We start from the raw sequence: 16,477 nt of genomic DNA on the forward strand, positions 1-16,477 counted from the left end.
ACTTTCCAGGCATTAGAGTTATTATTAAATTGTAGAGATCCTCTTTTCCATTTAGAAAGTTCTTTGCAGACAAATGATGAACAGAACAGAAAGGTTTAAACAACTGAAACAGTCTTCCTACCTAAAAGAGTTACAAAGAAAGTTTGGAAATAAAAAACAGAAATATACTCTGCTTAAACAAAAAGAAAAAAAAAAGAGGAAGACGAAAGAAAGAAAAGTAAAAGAAAGGAGAAGTAATAATATTTATAACAGGATTCTGGGCCAAAAGTGATGAAATAAGATTAAAAGGGATATTGAGTAATGACAAAATACTCTCTGAAAATATAACAGCCATAAACCTTAAAAAAAATTTTTTTTTAATGTTTATTTATTTTTGAGACAGAGAGAGACAGAGCATGAACGGGGGAGGGTCAGAGAGAGAGGGAAACACAGACTCTGAAACAGGCTCCAGGCTCTGAGCCGAAGTCGGCCGCCCAACCAACTGAGCCACCCAGGCGCCCCCAGCCATAAACCTTTATACATAAGCAATATAGTAATAAAATACATAAAGCAAAAGTTCTTAGAGATAGTAGGAGAGCTTGATAAAACCAAAACTGTACCTGAATATTCAACTTTTGACAGCTCAAGTAGATATAAACAAAAATGTAGAACAACCGAATAATAAAACCAAGTCTATATGTATGTACTGGTATACAGGGCAAGTCACTCAATCCTTCTGTACCTTATATTTCTTTCTTATAAAATGTCAATAAGTGATACCTACCTCACAGGGTTGAGGATTAAATGAGATAGTTCCTATAAAGAGTACTTGCTACATATGAGACCCTCAATAAAGCTCTTGTTATCTAACTTAACCATTCACATTCTCTCAGGTTCAAGGAACATGATAAATTAATCATGCTTTTGACTGACAAAATAAATTTTCCAAGATGTTTTTGCCCATAATCCAATAAAACTAGAAATATACATGGGGCGCCTGGGTGGCTCAGTTGGTTAAACATTTGAGTTCAGCTCAGGTTATGATCTCTCAGTTCGTGGGTTCAAGCCCTGTATTGGGCTCTGTGCTGACAGCTCAGAGCCTGGAGCCTGCTTCAGATTCTATGTTTCCCTCTCTCTCTACCCCTCCCCTGCTTGTGCTCTCTCTCTCAAAAATAAATAAACATTAAAAAAAAAGAAATATACAATAAGAAGTTAATCATGTATAAATTAAATCATGTACAAATAAACACTTAAATAAAAACCAACGTTACAATTACCTAGAAATTAACAAAATGGAAAATATCTGATGACAAAAAAGAGATACAGCAAAAGGAGAATTCAGAAGAAAATGTAGAGCATTAAGTAACTGTATAATTAAAAAGATTAAATTTAAGTATTCAATTTAAGAAACCAAAAGTAAAATAAACCAAAAGAAAAGAAAGGTGGGAATAATGATAAAAGCCATGCTTGATTAATTATTTATACCACAGAATAAATAAGGCCAAATATCTGGTTTCTTGCAAATTCCAACAGAAATAGATTCAGGAGTAAAAACACCCTTAAACTTATATTTAAAATAGGACAACTAAATCTCAATAAGTATTTCTCCGTATAATCTCTCTCCTAATGACCTAATAGTTGTGGGCAATACAGAAGAAATTGGAGGGGGCAGGGAACAAACAAACCTCAATATTAGAGAGAACATAAAATGACTTTTAACTCTGTATTTTTCACATTTGTATGAATCGAAAGTCAAAAGTGAAAACAGCCATTTTCCAAAGTAACAATATTAAGTTAACACTTCTATAAATTCTTTATTTACCTTTATTTTACTAAGAAGCTACTACTGACTGATAGTCAACTGTGTGTTGTTAACGGAACTATTTTTCTAAGTATTGGTCCCCTTCTCTTGTAACCAAGGACATATAGGTGACACCACTAGGGCCAAACAAATTTCCTGTAACACCTACACTGGCATTTAGAAGATTTTTTTAACGTTTATTTATTTTTGGGACAGAGAGAGACAGAGCATGAACGGGGGAGGGGCAGAGAGAAAGGGAGACACAGAATCGGAAACAGGCTCCAGGCTCCGAGCCATCAGCCCAGAGCCCGACGCGGGGCTCGAACTCACGGACCGCGAGATCGTGACCTGGCTGAAGTCGGACGCTTAACCGACTGCGCCACCCAGGCGCCCCTAGAAGATTTTTTTTAAATAAACTGGCCCACAGTTTACTCTACAGTTAAAAACAACTGATTATTTAAAATTAATTTTAAACCTGTTTAATGATTTAAAATCTATTTTAAAGATTTAAAACCAATTTTACATTTCTGTAAGGATTTAAAATTCTTTTAAATTTAAAACCCAAACTCAAAGAAAAGTTTGTTGATGCTCCTTGCGCAGAGAGCACTATATAGCCTCCTTTGCATTTCTTCCTGGCTGCACTGCCCTTATCCTATCAGGGACAACCTGCAGTTTTTACTGGTGTCCACAATTTGACTAAGAGGAAGCAAAGATGAGCAACTCATACACCCTTTCCTCTATTGAACCCATGCTTGAAAAAATGGTGTCATACTCAGTTCAACACCCCAAATTGGTGTTGAATTACTTCCAAGTAATCCACACATAAAACCCAGATAACCTTTGTTCAAGAATTTTTAGAAGAAAAAAAAAAAAGAATTTTTAGTAATGTATACATATTTGAAGACTCTCAAGTCAGCATACAAGCGAAAAAAGTCTTAAGGAATATGAGCTCATTCATTAGCTTAACAGGTTGCATTTCTTAGTGAGTCTCTACACATTTACTGCATTAAAAAATAAAAACAAAAAACTACGTTAAATAATAAAAGGTCATAACAATGAGGAATTTTTTAGGTGTACTCTTCATCCTCTAATCTAAGCAGCTCTCCAACCAGTGTTATGAATGCAATTATTCATCTCTTCTATAATAAAGTTTTAAAAAGAAAAGAAATATTTGGGGCGCCTGGGTGGCGCAGTTGGTTACGTGTCCGACTTCAGCTCAGGTCATGATCTCATGGTTCGTGGGTTTGAGCCCCGCGTCCGGCTCTGTGCTGATGGCTCAGAACCTGGAGTCTGCTTCAGATTCTGTGTCTCCCTCTCTCTCTGCCCCTCCCCTGCTTGTGCTCTGTATCTCTCTCTCTCAAAAAACATTTAAAAAGTTTTAAAAGAAAAAGAAAAGAAATATTTAAAAGTGAAGTTTCAGGGGTTTTCAGGTATTGCCAAGGTTAAATAACTTCTCTCCAGACAAATATTCCAAAACAAATACCTTTCACTCCCACTTGAGCAAAATATAAATGCAGAGTATTGGGGATGTACTTTATCAAGTGGGTGCAATAAATTCTACAGTGGGTACTTTTTTTGAGTAGTCAAAATTATCTTTATCTACTCATACAGTAGGACTTGGGACTCTGAAAGCTCAAAAGTTAATGTCTTCTTTTTGCATTTAGACTCTTGGCACCCTACTCTGAGTCATGGAGGTCATAAGCTAATAAGCTAATGCAGAGTGGATGGGAGCAGGAAAGACAATGGAAAAAACAGAACAAAACATTTCTTGCCTCCACATCCATACAGTATAATTCCATTATGCATATAATGCATAGCTCCACTGTGTCCAGCTGATTCTTAGTCCTTAAGTAAAACACTATAATAGACTGTTGACTAGCTGAAGATCTGAAGTTTTTGCTTCAATTTTAATAACCACTCTTGAGAAAAAAAATACAAATACGCAAAAAGAATTGTTAAATTTAAGTACAATAGTTTAAAACCCAGTGGTTTGCCAATTTTTAGGTAATGTGAATCTCAAAAGTTGCCATACCCTTAACTTTATATCCAAAGGGATACAATTTGAAAAGAGTGCATGAATTAACTACATTCATCTTATTATACAGACCAGTATATTTGACACTTGCTTCAACACTTACTCATCATCCACTATGCATTAAAAAAAAATTTAATATTTATTTATTTTTGAGAGAGCGAGACAGGCAGAGCATGAGCAGGGGTGGGCAGAGAGAAACGGAGACACAGAATCTTAAGCAGGCTCCAGGCTCTGAGCTGTCAGCACAGAGCCCAATGCGGGGCTTGAACCCACAAACTGTGAGACCATGACCTGAGCCAAAGTCAGATGCTCAACCGACTGAGCCACCCAGGTGCCCCTAAAAATATTAACTCAGGGGGCCCCTGGGGGGCTCAGTCAGTTGAGCATTAGACTCAATTTCGGCTCAGGTCATCATCCCAGGGTCCTGGGATGAAGTCCTGACTCTGGCTCCATGCTCAGCATTGAGCCTACTTAAGATTCTCTCTCTTTCTCTCTCCCTCTTCCCCGCTTGTGCTCTCTCTAAAAAAAAAACAAAAAAACAAAAAAAAAACAACTTAAAAAATGAAAATTAAACAATATTAATTCAGGATTCCATTACACAACCATTCATAAGGCATCTGCTTAGCTGAAAAATGGAGTTGAAAACAAAAAAAAAAAATTGTAATTTAGTTGAAGCTGCAATATCCACACATAAAAAGGACTAACATTCATGAAACACACAAAAATCCAGATTAATTTAGTGTAAAGGAAGGGTCTGTTCTTTCCTATTATTGCACATTTCCCACTGAAACTGTTCAATAAATTCTATCTTAGGAGATTAGTTTTAAACTAGGTATAATGATCCAGCTTTCTCTCTCTAAGGGGAAGATACTAAAAGTGAAATACTACGCTCAATTGACAAGGCAAACTGGAAACTGACTTGGAAAGTGAAAACGTAGACAAGTTAGTGATGAACCCAAAAAAGGTGCTTAGCCACTTACCCAGAGATTTATTAAATGAGAATGGTTCGCAGGTTTCCACAGGTCGTTCCAACGACAGTAAGAAGATAGTCGTGAACTTTAGGTCCCTTTTTTCACTAGTCAACAGTCACCCTCACCTACACGCGGAGTACATATTTGGCACTCAGCAAATCCTTTTTTTTTTTTTCTTTTTTCTTTCAACAAATCTTGATTGAATGGAAACCTGCCTCCTTCGAACTGGTACCAACCCCGGAGTTACGGTTCCACAATTACCTCAAAAAGCCTTACAACACAACCCAAAGAGCGGAGAAAGTAGAGACGAAAGCTTTGGGGATTTCTGTTAAAACTAGGAGCCATCAAGAGCCAACAGGGCCTACACCAACTCTACTTCCCAAATAAAGCTCTGGTGACTGTACTGCGGCTACCCAGCTGCTTCTTCACAAGGAGGTACCGGAAAGGCCGCAGATCCATAGCCTCCCACCCGGGGGCGCTGAGTGATCTGGGGGTATTCCCACTAAAGTTAGTACCTGCAAAGCTGCGACACAGAGAATGGCTCGAGGCTCTCATTACGGAGGCCGGGGCCTGGGGCCGGCCAGTTGCGCCTCCTGGCTGAGGGCTCGGCGCTCCGGAGCTGCAGTGACAGCAGGGGTCGCAGATAAGATACCACACGCCTCAGGAGGCTCGTGGCTCGTGGACCCCGGGTGTTTCACTCCCAGAATTGCGCGAGTTGTCGCATTCACATTGACCGGCGTTCTTCAAGAGTGCCCTCACAGCTCAAGCGATCACTCCTGCCTTAAGCCCAGCAGCCGGTCCCCTCCCGGCGCCGCCATCGTCAGTGTTTGTTTTCATCCGGTCGGATGAAGGCGGGGGGAGCAAGAGGGCTATGGGTGAAATACAGCTGCCTAACCTCATCCGCACTTTCGCTACGGTATGGACGCCCTATTTCATCTCTTTCCTTCGAATTCCAAAAAAAATTGATTATATTTTCATATAAATCTTTCTCACCAATTTTCCCACGTGTCTCTGAAGGAAATAAGGCGTAAAGAGGGGGGTCCTTGAAAGGGCGAGAACTTTTGGGCCGGGGGTGGAATGTGCGCCGGCTTTCCGCACGTAGTGGTGGCAACGGCAGTTGAGATGTGGCGTAGGGAGGACGCTGACGCAAGGGGGGCGGTGCCTATGGTGAGCGCCGTGGCGGCTAGTGCCAGACCGCCGGTTCCGGAGGAGGGCAGGACGGGGCTGGGTGGGTGGGTGGGGAATGCTGGTAACCTGGCAGTCGCGGAGAGGTGGGTGATGGGCCTTGGCTGACTTTGAGTGGCCAACGTAATCAGACTTCTAAGTTTCTGAGGTGCCTTTTAAAAGCGGCAGTGTCGCCTCCCAGCTCTAGCTATTCCAGGATCTTCTTTTTGAGCCTACCTTCCAATCTGTGTGGTCTTCCCTACTTTCTGGTCCTCAGCCTCAAGATTTGGATTTAGTGGGGAGAAGGGAAAGCCTGTTGTTAAAGCATATGACCTGCGTCCACCAGGCTGGGCTGTGGGTAGTTTTTTGCCCCTCCTCTCTTGTTAGACTGGTTTGAGCACACCTCACGTCCATCTTGTACTTAACAGGTGGAACCAGAGGGCTTGGATAATGAAACCCGCTGGAACCAATTCCTGCCCTGAATAGTTATGACTTATATCAGCTAGTTCGTGACCTGTGTGGTTAGGAGCAGACCTCTTTTACCTTAAGGATAACTTATGCTGTCGCCTCCATTATTTTTTTTTTTTTTAAGATCTTATTTTTAAGTAATTTCTACACTCTACCTGGAGCTGGAACTTAAAACCAGAAGATCAAGCATTGCAGGCTGTACAGACTAAGCCAGCCAGGTGCCCCACAACATTAAGCTTTTGCTTTAACCAGTTTAAATGCCAGGCATTAAGTGAGCCACCAAAATCAACTTCCATGATCTATCTATATTTTTCTTTTTTCTTTCTTTTTTTTCTTTCTTACAAACCCTTGTATTGAGGGCTGACTTTCAATAGATAGCAGTGAGGGAGCTGCTCTGCTACATAGGAAACAACTCCTATTATCTTTCAAACCAAAGTGAGCCTATTGGGCAGCCATGAGCTAGTGGAGAAAAACCCAGTTACAGGTGTAGCACCTTTTGCTTGGACAGAATGGAAATCTGAGAAAAGGAACTGTTGTAGCCTTTGAATCACTTTGATGCCTTTGGTCGGTTTCTAATGCTTTTTTCTTCTAACCTTTACAGAGAGAAGATTACAAATGCCAGAACCATTTAACTGATGGATGCTGAACCATTTAGCTGCTGAATGCTGACACTTCTTTAAATAGCTTCTTGCACCAACATCTTCACTGGGAGGAATTCAGGAAAAGTAGCAAAGGGAAGGAGAGATCACATTTGCCTGTACCATGGCTATACCAATAACAGTGCTTGACTGTGATCTCTTGTTGTATGGCCGAGGTCACCGGACATTGGACCGCTTTAAGCTGGATGATGTGACCGATGAATATTTGATGTCCATGTATGGGTTTCCTCGACAGTTCATTTATTACTTGGTGGAACTCTTAGGGGCGAGTCTTTCTAGACCTACTCAGAGATCCAGGGCTATTAGCCCAGAGACACAAATCCTTGCAGCACTGGGCTTCTATACTTCAGGTTCCTTCCAGACTCGGATGGGAGACGCTATTGGAATCAGTCAGGCATCTATGAGTCGATGTGTTGCCAATGTCACTGAAGCACTTGTGGAAAGAGCCACACAGTTCATTCGCTTTCCAGCTGATGAAGCCTCCATGCAGGCTGTGAAGGATGAATTCTACGGGTTGGCAGGGATGCCAGGGGTGATAGGGGTGGTTGACTGTATCCATGTGGCAATCAAGGCACCAAATGCTGAAGATCTCTCCTATGTGAACCGCAAAGGTCTGCATTCTTTAAACTGCCTGATGGTGTGTGACATCAGAGGGGCATTAATGACTGTGGAGACCAACTGGCCAGGTAGCCTACAGGACTATGCTGTGCTGCAGCAATCCTCCCTCAGTAGTCAGTTTGAAGCTGGAATGCACAAAGATAGCTGGCTGCTTGGTAAGTCTGCAAGTGTGAATGCTTCATTTTGTAGCTATAGAAAAATTATGTAGCAGAGCAGAATGAAATTTGAGAGTCTATAGACCTGAGTCTCGGTCCTGTCCTTTTTTTAATGAGACGTCAGGGGCACCTGGGTGGCTCAATCAGTTTAGTATCTGACTCTTGATTTTGGCTTGAGTCATGATCCCAGGATCGTGGTGTCAAACCCAGTGTTGGACTCCATGCTGAGCATGGAGTCTGCTTGGGATTCTCTCTTATTCTCTCTCTTCCTCTGCTCCTCTCCCGGGCTTGGACTCTCTCTTGAAAAAAAAAAAAAAAGACCTCAGGTGAGAACTCTCTGAGCCTTAATTTTTTTTTTTAATCAACACTTAAAAAGACATTCATGAAACGTCATTTTAAAACATAGCATTTGACCCAGATCTTCACTTCTAAGGATTTATCTTGAGGCATTTCTTCATAGATAAGAACAGTAGTTGGGATGTCTGGGTATGTCAGTCAGTTAAGCAGTTGACTTTAGGTCAAGTCATGATCTCAAAGTTCGTGAGTTCAAGCCCGGCATCCAGCTCTCTGCTGTCAGTGCAGAGTCTGCTTTAGATTCTCTGTTCTCCTCTCCCTCTGCCCCTCCCCTGTTCATTCTGTCTCTTTCTCTCTCTCGCTCTCAAAAATAAAATAAGCACAAAGAAAGTGTATTCAATAAATAAATATGAGTAGCGGTGATGTGAAGTAAAATAACATTGCAGCAGTGTTTTATAGTTGGAAAAAAAAGCAACAACAACCCTACAAAAACATTCCCCTTAAATACAGCCAAAATATTTAATCAGTACAGATCTGGTTAAATACAGTACACCCATACAACTGAGCCTGAATTCTTATCATGTGTAAAATGTTAAAAATAATGCCAACAGTAGTAATACCTCTTGTTAAGATCAAGTGATATATGCGAGAGTTCACTATAAAGTATTGTACAAATAAAAGATATTTGTGTATTATAAGACACTGTAGTGTCTCTATGAAAATGATAGCAGTGCACTTACACAGTTCTTATGGGAACTGACTTCACAGATCTGCCCAAATGCTATTGGGAAGCCTGACTTAACGGTGTAAGTAGGACACGAACCCATTCAAAACTGAGCAGTGCACACTGAGGTGACTGCACAGCTGGGAGGAATATGGTTGGGTAATAGCGATAATACCCTTGAGCTTGGCAGCTTAGTTCTCTTTGTTTGTTTTAAAGCACTACTCTTATATGAGCAATAGGACAAAGGTTATCTTCTATACAACATACTACGTAAGAGACAAAAAGAAACCTGAATGATTGGAAGACCTCTCTTTCAAAACCACTGATCATATCTGCACTGCATGTACTTATAACAGTGTTCAACATGAAATAGGCACTCAGGAATTATTTCTCTTTGATATCCTTTTATTTCTCCCATGTTCCAAGTGGGAAGAGACTGCTGTCACGCTGATTGGTTTAGAGCTGCTGGGGTACCACATGCAACGTCTTGGAACTCTGATTTTCTTGAGTTCTTGCTTCTACACACCATCTTCAGTTACCACCTTCTTTTCAACATTTATTTATTTTTGGGACGGAGAGAGACAGAGCATGAACGGGGGAGGGGCAGAGAGAGAGGGAGACACAGAATCGGAAACAGGCTCCAGGCTCTGAGCCGTCAGCCCAGAGCCTGACGCGGGGCTCGAACTCACGGACCGCGAGATCGTGACCTGGCTGAAGTCGGACACTTAACCGACTGCGCCACCCAGGCGCCCCCAGTTACCACCTTCTCTTTACTCTACCAGACCTTTATCTTAATCCCACCTTGTGCCTTTTTTGAACTTTCAAAGTTTTTTTTCAAACAAGTCACACCAAGACATGAAAGAAAGTCTGTTTTGCAAGTATCTCATCTAGTTACTTCTGCAGCTGTGAGACTTCTTGGTTCCAAGCTCATTTCTTATGAAATCACTTTGGTACCTCTACTATAAAGCCAGCTAAAACATACTGAGCACTTAGAATTTGTCAGGCAATGTTGTAAGCACTTTGCATTAGATTATCTCACTTAATCCTTATAAAAACTCTTAAGGAGTTAAATACTAATATTACCAACATTTTTGTGGATGAGGAAATTAAGGCAGAGTATCTAAGCCACTTGTGGTTAACTTTTAAAACTAGGTCACGTGAAGAATTAACTCTATTCAGCAAATACTCCCTTTGCTAAGGACCTCAAGGTCATGTAGGAATTACTTACTCCCTTTTCCTTCACACCTTGGGACCCCAGATTCAGTTGGAAATATGGCTTTAGTTTTTTGAGGTGTTTACAGGACATAGTTGGAAATAAGGAAAAACTGCCTTTTTTTTTTTTTTTTTTTTAGTAGGCTCTACGCCCACAGGGTTTGATCTCATGACCCGGAGATCAACAGTCACATGCCGTCATGAATGAACCATCCAGGCATCCCAACTCTGACAAACTTTTATTTACTTTTCTGATTCCCTTCTTTACAGGAAGAGTGAAAGTGGGAGAGATGGATATGGCAACAACATTGAAAAAATGTTTATTAAGCCGGTTTTGGTACCGGCTACATGCTACGTAAGCACTAGGGATGAGAAAAATATACCCATGTGGAAATTGATTCCCTTAATACTAGCAATTCTAGCACATACCCCTTGCAAAGCCTCCATGAACTCTAACAAGAAAACTAGTTTGAAGAGCCCTGAACTAGTACAGTATTTCACAAATTTTCCAAATCAAGAGTTATCCGGAGAATATATTAAAAATACACATCATGGGGCCACATCAAACTTTGGGAGTGAGAATCTTCAAAGAAAGCCTCTAGATCTCCTTTTTAATAGATCCCTCAAATGATTCATACAAATAGATAAATTTAGAAAACACTGGTATCTAAAAGTTGTGGGGATAATATGGGGTAATAATTTAGGGGAAGATTGGCAGGATTAGAAGAATGGCAAGATGTTAAAAAAGAGAAGATGGCTGATTGTAGGGGCACCTGGGTGGTTCAGTCAGTTAAGCATCTAACTCATGGTTTTGGCTCAGGTCATGATCTCATGGTTCATGAATTCAAGCCCCATGTCGGGTTCTGCACTGATAGCATGGAGCCTGCTTGGGATCTTCTCTCTTCTCTCTTTTCGCCCCTCCCCTGCTCATGCTCTCTCTCTCTCAAAATAAATGTGTGTATATATATATATATATATATATATATATATATATATATATTAAAAAAAGGTTGATTGTATCTTAACGCCATCAGATTTGTGGAATAGTTCTGTTTGCCAAATGTAGAATTAACCAGATTCCTTTTGTTGTTGTTTTTAATTTGTTTTATGTTTTTTTTTTAGTATGAAATCATTTTTATAAAAATTTAAAACCAAGAGCAATATTATATTGCTTAGATACAATATAAACAAATGGGGGAAAAATGACAAAATTCAGAATAGTGTTTTCATCAAAGGGGTGTATGGGAGATCCTGTGTGTGTGTGTGTGTGTGTGTGTGTGTGTGTGTGTGTGTGTGTGTGTGTTTAGCATATTTTCACCATGGGTGTCATCCCTTCATGTCCTTCTCATGTCTCCCTTCAGAACTGCACTACCTAATTCCTCTTCTCTAAATGTACTGCAAACGATTCAGCCTGAGTTCTTATTTCTTCAGCTCTTGGCCTAGTATTGTTAAGCAGCTTTGGGTAAGATCTGCCAGAATGTCTTGTGGATGACTGATCATGTAAGCAATTGTAATCTGTTTAACAATTCTGATCCTAATCCCCTCCTGAGTGTCTGGTTTTCAGTGGTGCTTGGATTATAACCAGTTAATAACGATGGAGCATTTTATGAAAGGTCTGCATTAAGTAGCTTGTTTTTTATGTCTCCACATCTAATGCTCATACTATTTCTTAGAGAAATGTATAACAAATACCATTTAGTATCTCTGTGCTTTGGCATTCATCTTAATGTTTATCTTACTCTCTTTTACAGCATTACACCATTGTTTTCCTGACTCTGAGTCTGACATTAGTGTTTAGTGACTAGCTCCTTCTCTTTCCTTTGCCTGGCATATCAGAGGATGGCTGACATATATTTTGATCTTCTCATTTATAAAATGAGTTCAGTAATATCTTACCTGGCAGAGTTGGGATTGGATAATAAGGAATAATACTTTTGAAGTGCCCAGCACGGTGCCTGCTACATAGTAGGTATTCAATGAGTCACTGATACTATTTTCATTATTATTTTCAGCATCAGTTTCTTAAATTCAGTATTTAGTAGGTGGAGCTCAACTAAGATAGTTTGTACTTAAGGGGGAAGTCAACTGAATGTAAAATTTGAAAATGTTATGAGGCTTCTTAAATATTTAAAGCTAATCCGGTACACCTACAAATAATACAATGTTGTATGTCAATTATGTGTAAGTAAAAACATTAAAAAAAAATTTGGTGGGGTGGGGCACCTGTCTGGCTCAGTTGGTAGAGTGTGCAACTCTTGATCTTGGGGTTGTGGGTTCGAGCTTCATATTAGATGTAGAGATTACTTAAAAATAAAATCTTTAGGGGTGCCTGGGTGCCTCAGTTGGTTGAGTGTCCGACTTCAGCTCAGGTCATGATCTCATGGTTGGTGGGTTTGAGCCCCGTTTCAGGCTCTGTACTGACAGCTCAGAGCCTGGAGCCTGCTTCAGATTCTGTGTCTCCCTCTCTCTCTGCCCCTCCCCTGCTCTCGCTCTGTCTCTCTCTCTCTCAAAAGTAAATAAACATTAAAAAATAAAATAAAATATTTTAAAAAATAATAAAAGAAATAAATTTTTAAAAGTTTATTTATTTTGAGAGAGAGCTCAAGCAGGAGAGGGGCAGAGAGAGAGGGAGAGAAAGAGAATCCCAATCCACACTGAGAGTGCAGATACAATATAAACAAATGCAGAGAAGTACCAACTTGCACAATAGCTGTGTTCCTGACCCACTATCAGTTTTGGTATGTAGTTACGGACGGTTCAGAGAGTCAGGGCACTCTTCCAAAACATACACAACTCCTTTCTCTCATGAACCATGAGCTGAAATCAAGAGTCGGATGCTTAACTGGCTGAGCCACCCAGGTGCCCCTAAAAAATTTTTTTTAAATAAAGTTAATCCAGTTCTTTAAAAGGTAAGCTTCTGAGAGAAAGGAATTGTGTATGTTTTGGGACAGTGCCCCGACTCTCTGAACCGTCCATGACTACATACCAAAACTAATAGTGGGTCAGGAACACAGCTATTGTGCAAGTTGGTACTCTCAAGTTGTCTCAGATTTCTAAGGGGTTGTACCTCTGTGTGAGACATTTCATCCCCCAGGCCGGCTGTAGTGAGTCAGGACAATTAAGCATTATAGAAACATTGTACTGTTGTAACAGGACATTGCATCCCAGCCTTGTATTGTATTTTGTTCTTAGCATTGCCTGAGATCATTTGATAAGCAAGTCACCTTAGGAAAATGCCTTGCATATATTATTTTAACTGACTTATGATCTGATTTCCTTATTGCTGTTACTATTTGTATCATTGTATTTATGTGAAATTCTACCAGTTTCTGTTACAAAGCACGGTTCTAGCGAATGTAATATCTAGGAACACCTGAGGTCTGATCTCTGCCACAGGTGCTGGGACTTTGATCTTATTGTTCTTAGCACTGGGAGGATGAATGATTATTGTCCATGAGATATGCACTCTGAAATCCGTAGGTAGTGCTTTCAGACCTGACACTGTAATGGTAAGGTTAGAAATTTTCCTCACAAGTGTTTGGAGCTTTCCTGGAAGAACTCTCTCTTTCTCTCTTGTACTTTTTTCTTTGGAGATTTTGAAGGTTTGCTTGCTGTATGATAGTTTTTACTAACCTTTTTCAAAATTATTTTTTAATGTTTGTTTTCAAGAGAGACAGAGACAGAGAATGAGCAGGGGAGGGGCAGAGAGAGAGGGAGACACAGAATCTGAAGCAGGCTCCAGGTTCTGAGCTGTCAGCACAGAGCCTGACGCGGGGCTCAAACTCACGAACCGCGAGATCATGACCTGAGCTGAAGTCGGACCTTCAACCAACTGAGCCACCCAGGTGCCCCCTAACCTTTTATTAAAGAACAAGATCTCTGAGTTTAGAAAGTCAGGGATTTTATTTCCTTCAGTGCCTTCACCTTCTTCCCACATTTTTTTCAGACTTGGCTGTTTGGTTGGTTGTTTGTTTTTAAAGCTGTCAGCCTTTTTCTGTGTTGGTTTAAACCAAGGATATTTCCAGCCAAGACCCATGTCTTACTGCTCGTGATCCTAGCATGCCTTCTTTTTACCACAACATTTCCCTCTTGGTTTTTCTGGGGCATGGTGGCTCCAGAGTCTGTTGCATCCATTCTCTATATTTGTTCCTAGATTTTCCTTTCTGTTTGTATTCCAATTAGAATGACTTACTATTTCTTTGGACCTTCCCCACAGGTGATAATTCCTTCTTTCTCCGTACTTGGCTCATGACCCCCCTTCACATTCCTGAAACTCCAGCGGAATATCGCTATAATATGGCCCATTCTGCTACTCACAGTGTGATTGAGAAGACCTTCCGAACCCTCTGTTCCCGATTCCGCTGCCTGGATGGATCCAAAGGGGCACTGCAGTACTCACCAGAAAAGTCCAGCCACATTATCTTGGCTTGTTGTGTCCTCCACAACATCTCCCTGGAGCATGGGATGGATGTTTGGTCCTCTCCAATGACAGGACCCATGGAACAGCCCCCTGAGGAAGAGTATGAGCACATGGAGTCCCTGGACCTAGAGGCTGACCGAATACGTCAGGAGCTGATGCTCACTCATTTTAGCTAATGTGAAATCTGGGGGCGAGGGAAACTTTTCCAGGAGGAGTTGGGACAAACTTTCTCCCTCACCGCCCCATACAGAGTCCCCTCATCTAGCATGAATGAGTATGTGGACACTTGTCACAAATCGACATTTAATCTGTGTGTTTTAGAAGAGTTGTGGCTATGCCAGGATATCTTGATAACGTTTGCAAATATATTAGCTAAACCAAAAACAAGACAATAAATAGTTCCCTGCTATCCAGTGAACTCCAGATTGAGCCCCACTCATTTGAAAAGTCACTAGTAGTAGACATTTATGATTGTGCCCACAAAATCAAAGCAAAGGGGAAAACGGTGCTCAGCCAGATATTTTTTGTCTGTTTCTTAAATTATGTGGAGATTTCAAATGAAAACTATATGTGTTTGTCCTGAATTATTAGGTGGGATTATTAGGTGGAACTTTCTACTTTGCTGCCTATATAGACATCATCTGAGACAAGTGTAAAGAGTAAATGTGAGTTCGGGAATGGTTTTCGGACATAAGTGAGTGGCTGCTAATCTGAGTTTGCAGCCTTGTGTTTTTAGGAGGATGCTGGGGACAGTCTGAGACCTCCATCTTTCTGTAGTAGTTGGACTGTGACTTGCAGTTGGTTTCTAGGGAGAACATCTGGATTCCAATCTCCTCTTTCCAACCCAGAGGAGGAGTTAGAGGATAAATGGGTTTAAGAACCCAATCAGCTCAAAGAAGACAAGTAAAATATAGATAAAATAGCAAGTTTACACTTTACAGATCTAAAGACCCTGGTAGATAGATGGACAGAGGAGATTCACCCAGGTTTTGACAGCTCACATCTAAATAGATCACATTTCTTATGTTCATGATGTTAGAATATCCGTTTGGCCATTCTGCTCTGAAATTCATTGTACAGAAAGAAGACTTTGAGAATAAAAAGATACATGAAAGTAGTAAGAAAGTGAAGTAAAAAGAACATAGTTTCTTGGTGTGAAATGAATTTTGGCATTAGACCTATTTGGATATCTTGCAAAATCATGGACAGAATTTCCCAGGAAATGAATAATCCCCACCAAGTCTTATTCTAAAATTACACTGATATAAAAACAACCTAATTGGAATAAAGAAAGTGTGAATTAGGTTCACACATTGGTGCCTCTGCTGGGACAAAAAAGAGACTTTCCTGAGGATTGTCTTGTTCCTGGTGTCTCATCAACTCACCATGTGATACCTCAGAATTGTCCTCTTGGATCATTTCCTACCTGCCTTTGGCAGTGTTAATCTGGTGATTTTCAAAGTAAAGAAATGAACAGCTGATGACAGAAGAAATTTGGAAATAAACTGAGGGTGACTCATCCCCAAGATTAAAAACAATTATGGATTATTATCTGCTGTTTATTTCTACTCCAAATGCTATTTCCCATCATCATTCTACTCTATAAAGAGTGGGTCCATGTGGCAGGAGGTTGAGCTTGATGTGTACAATGATGTCATCGAGATGACAATGGACCGCAAAGAGGTGCCTGAGAATGTTAGTTCTACTCTTTCTGTAGAGGTGTCCTGTTACATATTCTTCCTTTGTAAAAGCTAACCTGTGACCAGGCTTGCTTTGTCCCCTTCATGAGGCAATATTTTAATTCTTGTGGTCTTTCCAAGCGTCCTGAGATGGGTATTTTTCCCTACAGAGTTTTGGTTCTGTTGTGCATATTGCATAAGGAAAGGGTTACTTGACATCCACATATCATAAGTGCCAAAGTGGAATGTGAACTTAGAAAGTGTCTGGCATTTTAGCCCGAAAAACTACATTAAAGGA

General features: G+C 40.5%; 2 protein-coding genes across 13 annotated transcripts in view; one reads left to right on the top strand and one right to left on the bottom strand.

Moving 5' to 3' along the window:
- Window positions 1–5,657, bottom strand: part of ATG13 (autophagy related 13) — a 53,334-nt gene extending 47,677 nt beyond the window's left edge. For 2 of the 10 annotated variants that reach the window (XM_015075676.3, XM_015075673.3), the window contains exon 1: window positions 5,302–5,651. The gene's annotated coding sequence lies outside the window, so the exon portion shown is untranslated. Of the gene's footprint in view, window positions 1–4,795; window positions 4,912–5,301 lie in introns of all 10 variants that reach the window. The other 8 variants (XM_015075674.3, XM_015075675.3, XM_053203241.1 and 5 more) reach the window with 8 other exon arrangements.
- Window positions 5,658–5,892: 235 nt separating this feature from the next.
- Window positions 5,893–16,048, top strand: HARBI1 (harbinger transposase derived 1). 3 transcript variants are annotated; one of them, XM_015075680.3, is made up of 3 exons: window positions 5,893–5,953; window positions 7,020–7,850; window positions 14,297–16,048. In XM_015075680.3, exons 2-3 carry the CDS (start codon window positions 7,181–7,183, stop codon window positions 14,674–14,676), a joined length of 1,050 nt encoding a protein of 349 aa, XP_014931166.1. In that variant the 5' UTR covers window positions 5,893–5,953; window positions 7,020–7,180; the 3' UTR covers window positions 14,677–16,048. The 3 variants fall into 3 exon arrangements, with proteins under 3 accessions (XP_014931166.1, XP_014931165.1, XP_053059220.1); XM_015075679.3 differs by having other exon boundaries at window positions 5,935–6,057; XM_053203245.1 differs by lacking the exon at window positions 5,893–5,953 and adding an exon at window positions 6,084–6,902.
- The last annotated feature ends 429 nt before the right edge of the window (window positions 16,049–16,477 follow it).

Source organism: Acinonyx jubatus, chromosome D1, assembly GCF_027475565.1.
Source record: "Acinonyx jubatus isolate Ajub_Pintada_27869175 chromosome D1, VMU_Ajub_asm_v1.0, whole genome shotgun sequence".
NCBI lineage: Eukaryota > Metazoa > Chordata > Mammalia > Carnivora > Felidae > Acinonyx > Acinonyx jubatus.